This window comes from Podarcis erhardii (assembly GCF_964252035.2).
Source record: "Podarcis erhardii genome assembly, chromosome: 12".
Lineage (NCBI taxonomy): Eukaryota > Metazoa > Chordata > Lepidosauria > Squamata > Lacertidae > Podarcis > Podarcis erhardii.
In genome coordinates this window covers 47,025,150-47,043,290 of record NC_138513.1, presented here as the reverse complement: position 1 = coordinate 47,043,290, position 18,141 = coordinate 47,025,150, and the positions used below count along the sequence as shown (strand labels likewise).

The window sequence follows — 18,141 nt, the reverse complement described above, 5'->3', positions numbered from 1 at the left end:
TTCGCCAGAAGCAGCTTAGTCATGCTGGCCACATGACCCGGAAGCTGTACATCGGCTCCCTCAGCCAGTAAAGTGAGATGAGCGCCGCAACCCCAAAGTCGTTCACGACTGAACTTAACTGTCAGGAGTCCTTTTTTCTTTATGGTTTGGAGGAGCAAAAGGTTCATTCAACAAGAAGATAAGGCCAGTTCACAGCCAGACTGTTCTAGCATACAAGTCTAACAGTATCTTTTCTCATTCCCTGCCAAGCTTCTGGCTGGCTGGCTACCTCCCCATCTGTTCATCCATGACTGACTTGCAAACGTTCAAGGCCTTCTAGGGCAATTGGTATTAATCATGTTTGCCATGGCATGGCTTTTCAGCAAAATAATGGGATGCAGGTAGCAAAATACATTTGCAGATGCAAAAATGTGCCTTGAGAATAGGTGATGGACAACTTGGGGCTTTTGTTTCCAAAAGCTGATAATCAGAGACTGCTTATTACGAACAATGCGATACAGGCTGATAGATTGTAATGGAAAGGGGTAGATTCTACCCTGTATCTTCGGTTTACTGTGAACGGAGGCACCATAGTTTCTCTCAACTGATTCCCTCCCTTTCATCTGCCTTCCCTGTCTGCCATAGTCAGCAGTACTTTGAGTTTTCTGAATAACCGCTGGGGAGAGATGGGTCACGTGACCTGGGGAAGGGGTAAGGAAAGGAGTGCAGCCTGACCGCTTGCTTGCCTGGTTGATGTGAAGTTGCTGGGAGGGATATCTGGGTTGCTGCCTGAGAAGCCTAGTAGGTTATGAAAAGTTGACTTGCTTCAGTTGGGAAATAGTAGGTCCAGCTTTCCAGCTAGACATGATCCCGCAAAGTTAATCACAATTCACTCAAATGTCACCAATTTCAAGGGGACCTTATTTCATTGGATGTTTCATGCCTTTTACAAGTCTTGTTACTTAAGCTGTGCAAAACTCTCTTTTATTCATTGCCTTTGATCATCTAGGTGGCTCTTCGCTAAACGTCCTAGAGCTTGTAAAGAGGTAAATAGTTAATGGGGGATTTGAACCATTTGATCCATAGTTTAAATAGCGAGCTGCAGGACAATGCAAGGCCCCAGCTACACCACTATCACTTTGCTACTTGAAAGTCCAAATGCACTAGGCAAACTATTCTCATGTTAGCCAAATGGAGGCTGAGATTCCATTTGGCTAACATGAGAATGGTTGTTGCTTGATGTATCCTCCATGAATTTGTCCAATCCTTTTCATAGTTAATGTTTTAATGTCTAATATGTTAAAGCCATCCAAACCAGTGGTTTTCATCTCTGAAGTAGCTTGAGAGTTCCTTTGCCTAAATCTGTTTGGGGAAGGGCTACAGCTCAGTGGTTGAGCAACTGCTTTGCCTGAAGAAGGAACAAGGTTCAACCGCTGGAATCTCCAGGTTAGTCCGAGAAAAGCTGCAGCTTGAATCCCTGGAGTACCACACAGTTGACAATACTGAATTAGATGGCAGCAGTGCCAACTTGAATAAAATATGGGGGGGGCAGGTAAGCCCCACCCCACATAATCAATCACATGACATGGTGCACATTTATATATATATATATATATATATATATATATATATATATATATATATATATATACATACCTCACCCATCTGGCTGGGTTTCCCTAAACAGGGCTGCCTTCAGATGTCTTCTAAAAGTCTGGTAGTTGTTGTTCTGTTTGACATCTGGTGGGAGGGTGTTCCACAGGGTGGGTGCCACTACCGAGATGGCCCTCTGCCTGGTTCCCTGTAACTTGCCTTCTCGCAGGGAGGGAACCGCCAGAAGGCCCTCGGAGCTGGACCTCAGTGTCCAAGCAGAACAATGGGGTATGACAATGATAATGCCCATCAACTTTGGAGGCCCTCCCAGGCCCCACAAATACTTTATTGGGGGACAAAGACCCCTTGGCCCCTAGGAGTTGGCTCCTATAACTGGTGGTGTGACCCTACCAGGTCCCTATTGGGAAAGCTGTGTATATGTCATAGTATATGTCATAGTGCACATAGTAAGTACATGCTTACTATGAGAAGCAGCTATGTTAAAGAAAAATTAAGTGTCCCTCCCATGGCACAATGGGTGAGTGCGTCTGGCTGTTAACCAGAAGGTTGGTGGTTCAAGGCCACCCAGGGATGGCTGTGGGCAGAATAACTGCCTTGCAGGTGGTTGGAGTAGAAAACTGTCAGGATCCCTTCCAACTCTATAATTCTTTGATTCTATTATTATCGTTGTCATCACCAGTTGTCATTGATTATATTGATGAGCAGCGTGATCTTAAAGCCTCATCTATTTGCTATAAACCCTTATAAAATTATATTGCATTAGTAAGTTCTGTGTAATAGGAACATACTGTATGTTGTTACAGAGGGAAAGAGAGGGTTATATCTAAGTCATACTCAGAGTAGACCTACTTAAATCAGTGGACCTCAGTTAGACATGTCCATGGATTTCATTGGATCTGCTCTGAGTTAGATACAACCCAGAGAGAATTGTTCATGCTGTGAGTAGAATTTTAAGACTGAGTTTTCGTTTATCTTTTATTTCCAGCTTGGCAAGGAGTCAACAGTTTGACAAGCCTGCAATAGTTATCTTTTCAATGATTGGAAATGACGTCTGCAATGGGTAAGGTTTTAAGAAAATATAACATTGGGTATATCTTAAACTAATTTAATAGTCATATCCCGTTTGCAGAGAACTTGGGAAATTATAGTTCTCTAAACAAGAATGCTGAGGTTTCTTGGGGGAGGGGGGAATGTACAGTGGTACCTTGGTTTAAGAACAGCTTAGTTTATGAACACCTCGGATTAAGAACGTGTTTTGGTTTGTGAACTTTGCCTTGGAATAAGAACATGTTTCGCTTCCTGTTGAGTGTGTTCCATTTGTAAATTGTAAATTGAGTCCCCGGCTGCTATGGGAAAGCACGCCTTGCTTTAAGAACGCCTTGGTTTAAGAATGGACTTCTGGAACAGATTATTGTATTTTTGCTCTATAAGACGCACCTGACCATAAGACGCACCTAGTTTTTAGAGGGGGAATGCCAGGAAAAAAAATTCTTTAAAGGGAGCACTGAGCAGAGCCTCCCAGCTGCATTCGCTCCATAAGACGCACACACATTTCCCCTTAGTTTTTAGGAGGGAGAAAGTGCGTCTTATGGAGTGAAAAATACGGTAAGTTCATAAACCAAGGTACCACTGCACGTAAAAAGCATGATAGTTAAACAGGTGTAAAAACCAATATATGCAGGGCACATTTTAATTATCATTTGTGTAACATCCTTGATAGAATTATCTGATCTTGTTGGTGTGGGGGGACACAAGTGCTCATGTGCACATTCTGGTATATTTATGTGCACATTCTGGTATCCAGATACACCAAATATTCATGAATGTTCCCAAATAAACTCATATTTAGTGGGAATGTGCCAACCATGAGATTGTTTGGTTATATAAATGACAGGCAGCCCACAAGTGGAAGCAGTTTAATAATTGTGCTGGTCCAGGGGGAGGGTTACCGTGGGGCGAGGTCCAGGACCTGAGTCGAGGGTCGGCAGACAGTCCTCCACAAGCGAAGCGGGGTCCAAAGCGAGGAGTTGGGCAAGGACAGGAACTCTGGGGGAACCGGACTGGGTGCTGGCCGAAACAACTCTTCAACGAAGTTGCTCCCGCAACCTGGGACCGGGCTGACTGGCCTTTATCTTCTCTGAGGCCAGGGGCGGTCCCGGCCCCCAGGAGACCCGCCTCTCCTGGCCTTAAGGCGAGTACTCCTCCTAGGAGAAACCAGTTCCCTCCGCCTCTCTGCCCTGAGCCTCTGCAGTTCAGGAGAGGCTGAAGGGTTACTGGACCCAGAGGGAGACTCACCTGTAGGCACTGAATCCTCAACCACCTCTGGAGCCAGAGTGGAATCACCTGGTGCCTGCTCCTGAGGATCCGGCACAGGTGCAGGCGCTTCAGAATCAAGGCCCTGCCCCAGTTCAGCCGGCCCTGGAGGCAGGGACTCTTGTGCAGGCTGGGATTCCTCCGGTTCAGCCTCTGAATCGGATTCCCAGGCCATCATCATCATCATCATCATCATAGTACTGAGGTATTAATTACCATAATAGAAGATTTACATTATGCAGTGGTTTGATACTATGTCAAAAGTTCAATATTGTGAGTCTAAATAACATATTTTTCCCTCTATAGGACACACCTAACCATAGGACGCACCTTGTTTTAGAGGGGGAGAACAAGAAAAAAAAAATCTCCCCCTCTCTGCGCAGCACCCCTTCAGCGAAGTGGCAGGAGAAACAGAACCCCTTGCATTTCTCCTCCCACTTAGCTGAAGGGGCGCTGCGCCTTAGCTCAAGGGGCACCTACCCTTCAGCGAAAGGAACCCGAAGGCGGCTATCTTTGAAGCCTGGAGAGCGAGAGGGATCGGTGCGCACCGACCCCTCTCGCTCTCCAGGCTTCAGCAGAAGGTATCCCGAAGCCTCCAGAGTGCGGCGGGACCTCCCGTCGCGCTCTGGAGACTTCAGGCGGCTATCTGGAGAGCGAGAGAGGTCAGTGCGCACCGACTCCTCTCGCTCTTCAGATAGCCTCGGGTTCCTTTCGCTTGTGGGGCTGGCGGTGGGGAAAGCCGAGCTTCCCTCACCGCCAGCCCCGGGGAGCAGCAGGAAGGCTGCGCAAAGGCTGCTCACAGTCTTTCCGTGGCTCCCCGCAGCTTGTGGGGAAAGCCGAGCTTCCCTCACTGCCAGCCCCGGGAAAGCCACTGCCAGCCCCAAAGAGCAGGTGGGGCGCAGCCTTCCCGCTGCTCCCAGAGCTTGTCGGGGCTGGTGAGGGAAACCCGGGTCCCCCCCCCCCCGGCAGCCCCAGGGACCACACATTCGCTCCATAAGACGCACAGACATTTCCCCTTAGATTTTAAGAGGGGGGGAAAGTGCGTCTTATGGAGTGAAAAATACAGTAACTAATCAGTAATGCTTGGCATTGGCTGAGCTGCAGTATACTTCCGTGGTATCGTGAATGGAAATAAATGAAGGAAAAATAATACGAAATATCAAGCTCTCGAGTTCTCTATACAAAACTTAGAATGGAGTATCTAATTCTGTTGCTTTTCTTTCACCCTCACTTGGGAATATTGACATTTAAATAAATGGCCTGTGTTGATGCCATATTGTCCATTTGCACCATTAATGTGACAAGAGGAGTTTTTGTTTTGTTTCTTTTCAGACACAAGTGCTCACCTTACTCTCTCCCTGCAGTATCTCACAAATGTTACTCCAGCAAGTTGTGCCATTAATTCATTCTTGCTTTGTCTTTCTGTTTGTTTGTTTTTTATTATTCTTACTTCCATTTGGATGGTTTTGGTATGCTGTTAGTGGCTAGGTTTTTGAAACTGCAAGGGTTCCACAAGAATCCCAGACCTTTGTATCAGAAAGAGAATGCATCATATTCTGCAAAAGAATGAAACATTAATGCTTGCCCTTGTTCAAGTCTAGCTGTGATCTCAAGGGAAGCTGTTGGCTAGTTCCTGTTACTTTTCACGATGATAACTTCCTTTAAAAAGGCACTGGGATAAATCTGTTGGGAAAATAGTACTGGGAAAAGAGAGGGGAGGGGCATGCAATGAAATAACTGATCTATAAAAGTCCACTAGAATGTGTACAGTACTTTTCCCTAAACCCACCCTTGGCTTTAGCACCATCAAAATCTTTGCCAACTCACAAAACAGAGATGTGTTTTTTTGGATATCAAACTATACATTCATCGTCCAGGAATTAATATGCAGATATAGTGAAACATAAGCATTCATAACAGATACCGGTTGCTGGGTTTTTTTCTTTAAAAATGGCGGTTGTTTTAATTAACAAGTGACAGTATTTCACTATCCTATTAAACTGGTATTTAGAGCCATGTTGATTGGAACAATGCATCCCTCTCCTGGTTTAATTCAGGTCTCTGTTTCTAGCTGAAGTAAGTGCTGTAGCTTCTGTACTGCAGAATCACACCTCAGCCAAAGCCCAGTTAACTGCCAATATTTCATGCCAAGGTGGCAAGTGAGAGATTGAGAAATACAGGCATTTGTAAGTGACAGAGATAATGAAATTGGCGAATCATGTGCTTTCCCAGCAGAACCCAAATTGCAATGTCCAAATGAGGAGGATGTACAAAAATATAGACAGATGGTACGTATCTCACAGCCTACCAAGGCACGAATGTAGGACAGCGAAATAATAATAAAAAAGAAACATGAAAAAAAATGAATTCACAGTGGGGTTCTGGGATTTTTTTTGAGAGAGAAGGGAAGCAAGCAAAATTGTTAGATTTGCTGTTTTTCCACTAACTGATCATCTCTGCAGCTTTCTTTTCCCATTGCTGTATTTTATCTGTGACATAAAGGCATGATAACAAGAAGGAAACAAGAGCTGACTGATTGGGGCCAGAGGCAATCTGTGCTTTGAAATGAGGGACAACTGAAAGAAATAACAGAAAAAAGATTAAACTCCCTTAATGGTAAATCAGCCATGATAAAGGCTTCTCTGCCCAAGTTCCCCAGTTCTGAAAATGCTTGATCTTCTAAGGGTTTCTGTTAACTGCTGTGAGACAGTGTGCATCTATAGATGGAGACACATGTCAATATTTAACTTTTAATCTTTCAGAACCACTGCTTCTTAACAAGGATACATCCCAGCTTTGTTGGGACACATGAGGCACATCCGGCACTAAACTCTTGAAATTCTGCATGGAATAACGGGGTCAGAATGGCCACAATTAACCATCTAGTCCCAGCCTGCACAGCTTGATGATCCATCATTTCTCGTAGCCTGCCAGTCGCTTATGGCAGCCGCTGGGGTTCAGTAACCCTCCTAGTCTTGACAAATGCATCCAAACAGATCACCCAAAGCGTAGCCAAACAGGAGACCAATTAGCCGTTTTGCTTTTGCTGTTCCTTGCTAAGCACCATGTGGTCTTTTTCTTTCTTAGGTATCCTGACACTGTTGAACACATGACACGGCCTGAGCAGATGCGCGCCAGTGTTATGCAGGCTCTGCAATATCTCAACGGCCTCCTTCCCAAAGGGAGCCATGTGGTTTTAACCGGTTTGGTAGACGGTCACTTTCTGTGGGATAACTTGCACGATCGATTCTATCCTCTGGGTAAATACGCCAACTTTCTTTCTTAGATGTGATGGCGCTGCGGAGGTGCCAGTTCATTCACCACATGGCCCTCAGATTTGTGCAAGTTGCAAAATTTGAGCTCCTCCTTTCAGTGAAAGCACATTGTCCAGCTTTATACTAGATAGTGGGTATACTGTACTTAAGATATATAAAGGACAACTTGGTTTGGGCTTTGGTGATTACATTTTTTGTGGTCATGGCTGAAAATTCCACCAGTGCCTTCTTTGGCAAAAAAAATAAACAAATCTCCCCGCTCTTTTGTATTATTTCTTTCTAAACTTTAAAAGTTTTACAAATGTCTCTCTTCCCAATTGTGTCAAAGGCAGACTGCCTGCCTGATAGGTTTCAGCGCTTCCAACTAGGTGCCGTGAATTCAGTGGGACTTATCCCCTGGTAAGGGCATGTAGGAGTTCAGCTTAAGATACTGTAATTCATTATCTTGATCCAAGAAGGAGAAAAAACTACGAGACAAATAATCAGATATGAACATTTCTTAATATAGAGCATGTTATGGGAAGCCTGATGTGAGTTTAACAATACTTGAATTTAGGTCACCTGAACAGAAGAAGTATATGTTTCTCTCTGTGACAGAATGCATTATTTCCACCTTTTTAAAGCCAACCTTATGTGTGGTATAAAAAAGCCATGGATGCACACAGTTGTCTTTAATCTTCCTCCTTGATGTGAAAAAGCTAGATTGGTTTTGGAGAGTGAAAGGTTTGTTAATGGGTATCAGTCACTCAACCCTGGGATTCGAACTGAATGTTATGTGACTCTGATCTCTTGTTAGCTTAATTGGCTGAGAATAGAGGTGGAAAAGGTGTATATGCAGAAGTAAAGAAGAGTGAGTGAGTGAGTGAGTGAGTGAGTGAGTGTAATGTGACTTGAGACACAGATGTGTAGGGGCAACAATAAAGCCTATGGTAGGTTATATAGCAGGCATAGGCAAACTCGGCCCTCCAGGTGTTTTGAGACTACAGTTCCCATCATCCCTGACCACTGGTTCTGCTAGCTAGGGATCATGGGAGTTGTAGTCCAAAAACACCTGGAGGGCCGAGTTTGCCTATGCCGGCTATATAGTGATTGCAAATACATTGTGTGAATCAGCCTGAGGGAGTTTATTTGCAGCAGCAGTTACAAAGGATATATATGAATGGGGCCAAAGAGAGCTCATTTTGAATCCTTACATAGCTGTGCAAGTGTCTGAGCGAACTTGGGCAAATCATACTGCTCAGCTTTGCTTCACAAAGTTGTGGAGAGCATAAAAGGCCTTATGAACCTTAGCTCATCCCAAAACATTGGAGAAAAACTGGAAGGTAAACCAAACAAGCACTAGGCTTTGTGGATAGCTTCAGTGGCGTAGCGTGGGTTGTCAGCACCTGGGGCAAGGCAAGTAATTTGCGCCCCCTAACCCGTGGATTTGGGCCCCCTAACCCGTGGATTTGCGCCCCCTAACCCTAACCCCAGATGTTGCACCCAGTGCGGCCGGCCCCCCCTGCACCCCCCACGCTATGCCACTGGATAGCTTTTAGCTAAATCCGAAGAAGCCTGAATAGAGTTGTTGCAGATCCAATAATAAGACAAACTGCTATTAATTGCCTTATACCTAATTTTGGCACCATTGCCTATGCCAAATCTTCATGAGGATTGTCGTGTACATATGCTAGCTATCAAAATAGCCACTGTACACTAATGAATATAGTGATAGTGGCAGGAAATATCAAAGGAGGGAGAGCGTCCGAGGGCTGCCTGCCTATTCTATGTACTGGGGTGCCTGAGCACAAACAGTGAAATTCTTAGTCTTTTTCCTGCTTTTAGGTGGTTGCATGTAGACTCGGGTTGCATACCAACCCACAATGTCCTCTTCTCCCACAGCTCCACTTCTGACCTTTGTGGGTTGATAATGGAAGTCTCCCAACTGTAGAGATGCTTCTAAGCACTGAACACAATGAGAATCTCTTGAGATTTTCACGCTCAGCATGTGAAGGTCAGAAGTGAGCTTCCTTTCCCGGAGTTAAGCCCAAACACGTTCACTCAAATGCTCTCGCCAGGCAGATTTCTAATGTGTTTCCAGCAAGGGACGTGATATGTTTTCACGTGGTCAGTTTTGAAAATATTTCTGTTTTCCAGGCCAGTTGAACAAAGATGTCACATACAAACATTTTTTCTCGTTTCTCACCTGTCTACAGGTAAGTTGCCTGAATGTCCAATGAAATTACATCTTGGGCTGAAAAAAGCTGAGTGTGAGAGGTGATGCATTCTGTTGGTTTGACATCTAGTTGTGGTGTAAGTTCATGAGGTTCGTAAACAAACCTTCCTTTAGGAAGAGCGTAAAGCAGGGGTAGGCAACCTAAGGACCGGGGGCCGGATGTGGCCCAGTTGCCTTCTCAATCCAGCCTATGGATGGTCCGGGAATCAGTGTGATTTTACATGAGTAGAATGTGTGCTTTTATTTAAAATGCATCTCTGGGTTATTTGTGGGGCCTGCCTGGTGTTTTTACATGAGTAGAATGTATGCTTTTATTTAAAATGCATCTCTGGGTTATTTGTGGGGCATAGGAATTTGTTCATTATTTTTTTCCAAAACATAGTCCGGTCCACCACATGGTCTGAGGGATGGTGGACCGGCCCACAGCTGAAAATGGTTCCTGACCCCTGGCGTAAAATAATTAGGCATGTAACTGTATGTAGCAAGTATAGACTATGAGCTAATCTCTTGGCTTTTAGACAGGGCTGGTCTTATCACAAGGTGGAACTTTGAAGAAGAAGCAAATGGAAGGAGATGAGTGTTGGATTCCCCTGCTAGTCCCCATACCTTGCTTTTTCGTACCAAAGTGTTGCCCGGGGCAAAAGCAAGTCTGTTGAGATCAAAAAGCCCCAAGGACAAATTGAATAGGTGAAATCCTGGAGTGATGACAGGATCCAAACTTAACTGGGGGGAGAAGAAGGGGGATCTCATTTCAATATTTTGTTTAGGGCACCTAAGTTCTTATAGGCCACCCCTGAGTTTTAGTGCTCCAAACAGATGTAAAGTTCTTAAACACAGCAGAGATTACAGACGATTGAGTCCGCATCTATTAAGAACATCTGTTTTCTGAATTTCAGTTGTTAATCTGAATTATCTCCTTCACTCTATGTTTCCTGCCTAGGTCTGAAACGGTAACACTTTGTTTTAAAAAATACATGCAATGTTTTTGATAACATCTCCAGCCTTCCAGTTAATGGAGGTTTTTCTCTGTCTCCTGGTGCCTTCATTACATATCTTTAGGTGTGAGGCAAAAACATTCCTCTTCTCCCTTTGGCTAATTAAACTATGGTCTTTTAAACTGTTTGTGTGGGGCTATTCTTTTTGTTTGTTACTATGTATTTTGTGTGTGTGTGTGTGTGTGTGTGTGTGTGTGTGTGTGTGTAGTAATAATAATAATAATAATAAACCACCTTGTCATCTTCAGAGGAAAGGTGAATAGACATATTATTATTATTATTATTATTATTATTATTATTATTATTATATTTTACACACACAAATATTTAAATCTTTCTGCATTCACACAGTCTTCTCCATGCGTTGGCTGGATGTCTGCAAATGCCACTCTTAGGAACCTGACCTCAGAGGTATGTTTAATATAAAAGTAATTTTAAAATATATTCAGATATTCTATTTTTAAAGACGGTATTTGGACTTCTACTGTAAGAAGGAAATAAGGTTTAAAAGGACAGGATATTTTATATCACTGTTTTAGTGAAGACTCCTAATATCACCAAGGGCTTGTATTGTTCTGCTTCAGTTCAAGATGCTCAGATCGGATTCAGTTTCTTATATATTTAAACAATCTGCTTAATGTACATGGGGTTCAAATGCCAGCAAAATAGCCTGCCAGTTCTTGTTCTTCCCCAGAGTAATATCTCACTTAAATCTTCAAGGTTGGGCACAAGCTAATAGACCTTTTATGGGACTGCCTTGCCTAAGAATGAACATTTTTGAAAGCAGCCTGCATAGGTATCAAGTGCTTCTAGCGTAATATTTTCCCTGTTGTGCTAGCTTTCTACATGCAAGGGGGTCTTGGCGTGGAGGGGCTTGCAAGCAGGCACTCCCCCTCTTCATGATGTCTAAAGCAGCTCAGTCACAAGGAAGAACTGTAGTTCGTCCTGTCTTGGACATCTGAATCAGTTATAAATGAATTTGACAAATAGTGGCACTTGAGGGACCTTTCGCTCAAGCAGTTTTGCCTACAGCAGATCCAGGAGGGAATTGTCTTTCTACCGACTGGAAATGGCTTAGGCTGGCATTGAATGCATACCTTGGTTGTGAAGCTCTGAACCTTGCAGGGAAATGTTGCTCTATAAACTGTGCCAATATCTTAATACTGTATTGGTCAAGGTTGTAAGCAAAGTCAGCTGTTTGTCCAAGCAAAGGGGGGCGGGCAGCTCTGTGACTTGGACGTTAAATGGCAGATTTAATTTCACACTTGTTTTTGTGCGCAGAAACTGAAAGCAGTGTGGCCACACAAAGCTTGCATGTTGTTTTATTGTGCATATTACTGTAAGGTGCTCTGGACTCCTGGCAGGCAGAGATGGGCAAGAGTTCTCATAACAATAAAACAATTCACACATATATTTCTTGTGGATTCCCGACACCCCACAGAGAGCCTTACAGCTTTCCAGTGTCCTGAAGGAGCTGGCAAAATCCGAGAAATATGCCAATTTTGACCTTTTCTACATGGATTACCCACTGAAGGAAGGTAAGCTTTTATAGAGGAGCTGAATAAAAACCCACTTGATACATATCACTAGATGGGAGGAGTGATGCCTACCAGTCCAAAAGACAAATTCCAATTGTTTATTTCCCTAAGGATGCCCCTGGGTTTGGGTACGGGGGGGGGGTTGGGAAAGGTGCAGTCAGTGGGCCCCCAATCCCTGAATGGGGCAACCTGCTGTTGCTGCACTCCATTCACTTGCCCAGGATTGATAACTACCAATAATTAAAATATAATATAATATAATATAATATAATATAATATAATATAATATAATATAATATAATATAATATAATATAATATAATAATAAAATAAAATAAAATAAAATAAAATAAAATAAAATAAAATAAAATAAAATAAAATAAAATATTTGTACCCCACCCACCTGCTGGGTTTCCCAGAAACAAGGTAGCTGGAGGATGTGGCCCTGCCTCCTCTCTCCTGCAAGCTCAGAGAGCACCGATGTGCAAGCAGTGACAGAAAAGGGAGGCAACCAGGGCCACAGGGCTCTAGGAGGTGACAGTTGTGGGGTGGACCCAGCAACAACACACCACCCCAATCTCAGAGCGGTGCGAGATTCCAGGGATTCCAGGCGCTTACCCCGGGTTTGTGTTTCCTTCGGGAATGAGGGACAGCAGAGATGGTGGTGTCTTTATTTACATATATAGAGAACCTGAGCCTGCGATGGAGGGCATCGCGGCATCCACACCCCAGGAGGATCATGCTTCTTCCACAGCCACAGAAATCAATCACTCTCGAGCTTGTTGCTTTGCTACTAGCTCACATCACTGCAACTTTCAACTTTTTGGCTTCATCCTTCTAACCCACCCACCCATTTGCCACCTCCTCTTTCCTTTGTTTCCCTTAATGGCACATAACCCAGGCTATCTCCTCAACACAGGAAGATAGCCTGGCTTATATTTTAACATTTGCTGGATCCAGAGGTTAGAAGGTTCTTCCATACAACTTACTCCCCCTCTCCCCTTGCTAGTTCCAGCAGTCACCCCCATCAGCAGCAGTAATGGTGAGAAGGCTTCCACTAGAACCATTGAGGGGACCTGGGTGACTTTTTCTGCTAGCAGAAGCCCCGCTGGTCCAGAGGCTGAATTCTGATCTGACCTTGTGTTCTCCCAGGGCCAGCCCAAGATATTTTGGCACCCCCCTCCCCACCAGGGAAGAAGGGGGGAGGAGAGAAAGACTGACATCTGCTGCCCCTGTGGATCCTGCCACCTGAAGCAGTCACCGCACCTTGTCTCATGAGTGGGCTGGCCCTGAGCTCATTGTGATGCCCAAAACAAGAATCTATCCCTCCATTGAGGAAGGGACAGTGTTGGTGGAGAATACAGATTTTGGATGGTCGGCTAGTCCAGCCAAAATCTGTAGACCACTGGCTACATGAATGTGCATCTGGCTCTCACTCGACTCATGTGGGTGCCAACCCAGCAAGGAAACAGTACGTTTAAGCAGTAGTTTCTTTTCTTGCAGGATCCAGGCATAAGAGGCTTACAGACTTTGCTTCCTAAACATTCCTTTTACTTAGCTATGCAATCATTTATTCTTCGCTTACAATAAATTATTAAGGGATCCGTCGCTTAAATCAAAACCATTCTGAATACCCTCTTAATGTTTCATGAGAGTCATTATCTGATTGCTGATGAGCCAAATTACTTCGAAGTGCTAAATATATTGAGTCTGGGTTGGGTGGGGGAATCAATGGGGTTTACCTTTTCACGTTGGCAAACAAAAGAAAATGCAACACAACCTTAGGGAATGTTTGTCACAGGCCCATAATCGTGTTTACAATTAAAGGCTTCGGCTTAGTAGAAGCATCACTTGTCAGTTCCCCTTCTCACCTGCCTCTGCTCTCTTCACTGACCTATTTTTCATTTTCTTTTTGCTAAAGTTAGTGCAACCCCCTTTTTGGAATCTCAAAGTATTATTAAATATTCAGCAGCTATTGCAATCTCTCCCTCCACCCCTCTGGCTTTGGGTGACGTCCTAATTTTTGGAGTTTGAGAGCCCTGGCACTGGTTTCATTGTGGATTAGGCCTCACCCAGAATTTTAGACTGTTTCTTAAGTCCCCCATGAAGCTCATTCCTGCTATGGAAATTCCTTCCTCTTAACATTGCTGCTCACAGATTCTTGTAGCACTTAAAAACCTGAAAAAGTGGAAAGTGAGGAAAATAGAATGTGTGAGCACACAGTGAGCTTCTGTCATAGTTCCTTTAACCCTCTTAAACTCCCAACATTTAAAGTGGTTTTTTTAAATCTAGATCACAGAGCTGGGTGTCATACGTGTTTGTTCACATGCAAGAAATCTGATGTATTCAGGTAGGGGCATAATAGACTGAAAATGATGGTAGCTGTCAGTTTGTGAGAGATTAGTATTGCTATAGGTCTCCCCCCCCCCAAAAAAAAAATCCCCTGGAAATTAATAAATGGTAGGGTTTTCATTATTTGGGATTTGAAGGGACGCGGGTGGCACTGTGCTCTAAACCACAGAGCCTAGGGCTTGCTGATCAGAAGCTTGGCGGTTCGAATCCCCATGACGGGGTGAGCTCCTTTTGCTCGGTCCCTGCTCCTGCCAACCTAGCAGTTTGAAAGCACGTCCAAATGCAAGTAGATAAATAGGTACCACTCCGGCAGGAAGGTAAACGGTGTTTCCGTGCGCTCCTCTGGTTCTCCAGAAGCAGCTTAGTCATGCTGACCACATGACCCGGAAAAACTGTCTTCGGACAAACGTTGGCTCCCTCGGCCAGTAAAGCGAGATGAGCGCCGCAACCCCAGTCGTTTGCGAGTGGACTTAATTGTCAGGGGTCCTTTACCTTTACCTTTTATACAGGCTGCAGAGGAATTCCTGGGCTAGCCCATGCAAAACAACCTGCTATGGCCAGGAAGAAACATTATAGGGACATTGGCAATGCAAGAAAACTGGCCTTCCCCCCTGCTCTGAAGTGTGAACAGAGACGGGGGATTTGGAAGGTTACCCGGGGTAAGGCATGATGTCCCAAGAAGAGTTTGGGACCTTTGGCACGAGGCTTGACATATCTGAACCTCATAGCAACATCTGACCATTTGGACCAGTCGTATGCAGTAATGAAAACGGTTCAGATCCAAGTGCATATATAACCACGACTGTCCATTTTGTTTCCAGAAAGCAATGACCTTGAATTTTGATTTTGTGGAAGAGGTGAGTGAAGAATAGGAGACGGAATGTGTTCAATCAGAATTTAGTTTACGTATTTTGTACCTTTGCCTCATGTGGGCCTCATTCTTACTTGGAACTGAATGTGTCTTCTTCTGCCAGCATTTATGCTCCAAGAGTTTACCTTGCATAAATATCTTGGAAAGGCTTAAATGCCGCCTGGAAGGAAAGGGGTTTGGATTCAGTATTGGCTCTGACAATGTTTCATAAATCATCATAATCTTCATGTGCACAACTCATCTGCTAAAAATACTGCCTGTGATGCTGGGTGAAGTGGATGTGGCGCTTATACGTGCCGTGCATAATCTGCTGTGATTATCTCATTTACAGTTGCTGAGATGTGGCAGAAGTTTGGAGGAGAGGCCTGGCAGCTAATAGAACCTGTGGATGGATTTCATCCTAACCAGGTAAGTAGCCGAGAAGGGCAGTGGGTAGGAATAGGAGGCAAAAGGCACAATAATGAGAAATGTGGGTTCTCAAGGGAATAGGGGGGTCCCCAAGGGCAGTCTGGATGTACCACAACCTCTTTCTGTCTTCAGATGAAGGAACTCTTATTTTGCTTCTCCCACATTCTGTCCCGAATTCCTGGGTTGTCTTCATCTAGCCCATCTTTGAACATCACCTTTACATTGAAGATAACGCCTCTCTACCCCAGCATTTGACATTCTACATTAGAACCCATTTGACTATTTTTTAGATGGATTTCTGTCAGGATGCTGTCAGCGGCTCCCAGTTGGTTGCCCAGGAAAGTATAAAGACAAGGAAAAGTTTCTTACAGTCCTATTTTATTTCAATTTTTACAGAGAGAGGCTATAGAACCCAGCCTCTTGGATAATGGCTTTGTCCCGAGTGAATCTTCAGCACCTCCCTGTGTCTCTCCCACTTCCACATTCGTCATCATCATCACCTCCTCTATGGGTGCCACTAAGTGTCCTCTGTCTTTGAGCTCTTTGGTCTCCTACTTTTAAGGCTCACCGGGTTCTGGGAGATGGAGGGTCTGGAATGCTTTCTAATGATGTGTCAGTCAGCTGATCTGGCTTTCCCATGATTTCCCAACTTTCCCCCTCATCTGCCTCTGAGCTGTGACCTCCATCAAACCCCTGTTGTACATCCATACTGTCTTCCTCTTCCTCTTTCTCCTCCCTGGAAGGGTCAGGATGAAGAAGAAGAAGAAGAGTTTGGATTTGATATCCCGCCTTTCACTCCCCTTCAGGAGTCTCAAAGCGGCTAACAATCTCCTTTCCCTTCCTCCCCCACAACAAACACTCTGTGAGGTGAGTGGGGCTGAGAGACTTCAGAGAAGTGTGACTGGCCCAAGGTCACCCAGCAGCTCCATGTGGAGGAGCGGGGAAGCGAACCCAGTTCACCAGATTACGAGTCCATTGCTCTTAACCACTGCACCACACTGGAGGCGGTCTCTACTCCTCCTCCTCTGCCCAGTCCCTGACAATTTTTATACTGTATTTTTTTAATTGTCATAACCCTGCCCAGACCTTATGGATGGGTGAGAATCCTAGGTGATTATGATGACAATAACATACGTTTTTTTCTCTGCATAAGACACACTTTTTTCCTCCTAAAAAGTAAGGGGAAATGTCTGTCCGCCTTATGGAGTGAATGTGTGGTCAATTGCTGGCTCCCTTTCTGGCCCCGGCCCCTTGCCCAGGCCTCCATTGTTGAATGTTCTGCAGACGGAGGCTGTTTATTTCCCCAGCAACATGTGACTGGCTGGTTAGATTATCTGTCTGGAAACTGTAGAAACGGCTCCCTTTCCTTTCCTAAAGAAGCTGCAGAACTGTGAGTTGAACCCCATAAAAACAGGATTTTCTCCCTTTGCAAAGTAAGCTCAACAACATTGAGCTGATCCTCCAAAAAACAGGGCTTTCCCCCTTTGCAAAAGAAGCTGCACAACTGCGAGCAGATTCCCCCAAAACAGGGCTATCCTCCTCTAAAAACTAGGTGCGTCTTATGGTCAGGTGTGTCTTATGGGGCAAAAAATACGGTAACCTCTTGTCAGGGACTGGCTGGATGACTGGAGGCGGGGAGAGCACCAGCCGGTGTACCTCCTCGGGAAGCCTCAGATGAGGAGGGTTAAGAGCCTGGGGGGTGGACACTGGAGACAGAGCAGGGGTGCCAACTTGAATAAAATATTGGGGAGGCAGGTAAGCCCCGCCCTGCATGATCACATGACATGGCACATGGACAACATTTGAATGGCAACGCTCATCAACTTTGGGGGGTTCCTATATGGCATAGGATGGTTGTCTGATGAAAAAGCAACAGGTGTGAGTAAAAGGGAAAAGCCAAGAGCAGAAAGCAGTTTAGACTCCGCACAACTTGCCTGTTCTACTGTTAGGCTCCCGCCCTCCCTTATCTCCAAGGACACGAAGAACCATGCATGTGGCAGAACAATGAGCAAGGGCTCCCCTCCCACCATAGTTGATGCCTATGTGGGCAACCTCTGGAGGACTGAGCAGAAAGTGGGAAGCAGGAACTTCCTGGCAGGTGGTCATATGGAAGCTGGTCCGGCCTTGAGGTTTCTCTGCACTGTTTGCTGTTTTCTTGAATAAAGAATTAAATTTCCTGATCGCCTCTGCATTAGAGTGCTGACCTGCATCTGAACTAGCCCTGACACTTCTGTGCCCCATAATCTTCCCCACATCCATTTTTGCATTTTAAATTTCCTGTCTGATATTTCTGCTTAGATGTTTCACACTGCCTCAAGCTCACTGTTTCCAAGGCTGGTGCTCTTCTCTTTCCCAGCAAGGCTCTTCGATATTCATTTATAACATCGCCATTCATCATATTAAACAAGCGCACAACCTTGGCTTTATATTTGACCCCCTTTCTCATTTGCTTCCTATATTCAATCTGTTCCCAAGTCAGGTTTCTTCCCCTCTTCCAGGATTGCAAAGACATAACCCTCCCTCTCTTGACGCAAAATTTTAGTCAACGTTCTGACCACCGCCTGCCTTAATGACTTCTCCTC

At 44.7% G+C, this 18,141-nt stretch overlaps 1 protein-coding gene across 7 annotated transcripts in view; it reads left to right on the top strand.

Annotated features, from left to right (window-relative positions):
- AOAH (acyloxyacyl hydrolase) overlaps nucleotides 1-18,141 on the top strand; it is a 98,586-nt gene that overhangs the window by 73,739 nt on the left and 6,706 nt on the right. For 4 of the 7 annotated variants that reach the window (XM_081834802.1, XM_081834801.1, XM_081834803.1 and 1 more), the window contains 7 exons: nucleotides 989-1,025; nucleotides 2,579-2,653; nucleotides 6,994-7,166; nucleotides 9,318-9,376; nucleotides 10,743-10,802; nucleotides 11,833-11,929; nucleotides 15,483-15,559. In XM_081834802.1, the coding sequence (XP_081690928.1) occupies nucleotides 989-1,025; nucleotides 2,579-2,653; nucleotides 6,994-7,166; nucleotides 9,318-9,376; nucleotides 10,743-10,802; nucleotides 11,833-11,929; nucleotides 15,483-15,559 (578 nt within the window). The remainder of the gene's footprint in view (nucleotides 1-988; nucleotides 1,026-2,578; nucleotides 2,654-6,993; nucleotides 7,167-9,317; nucleotides 9,377-10,742; nucleotides 10,803-11,832; nucleotides 11,930-15,482; nucleotides 15,560-18,141) is intronic. The other 3 variants (XM_081834804.1, XM_081834805.1, XM_081834806.1) reach the window with 3 other exon arrangements.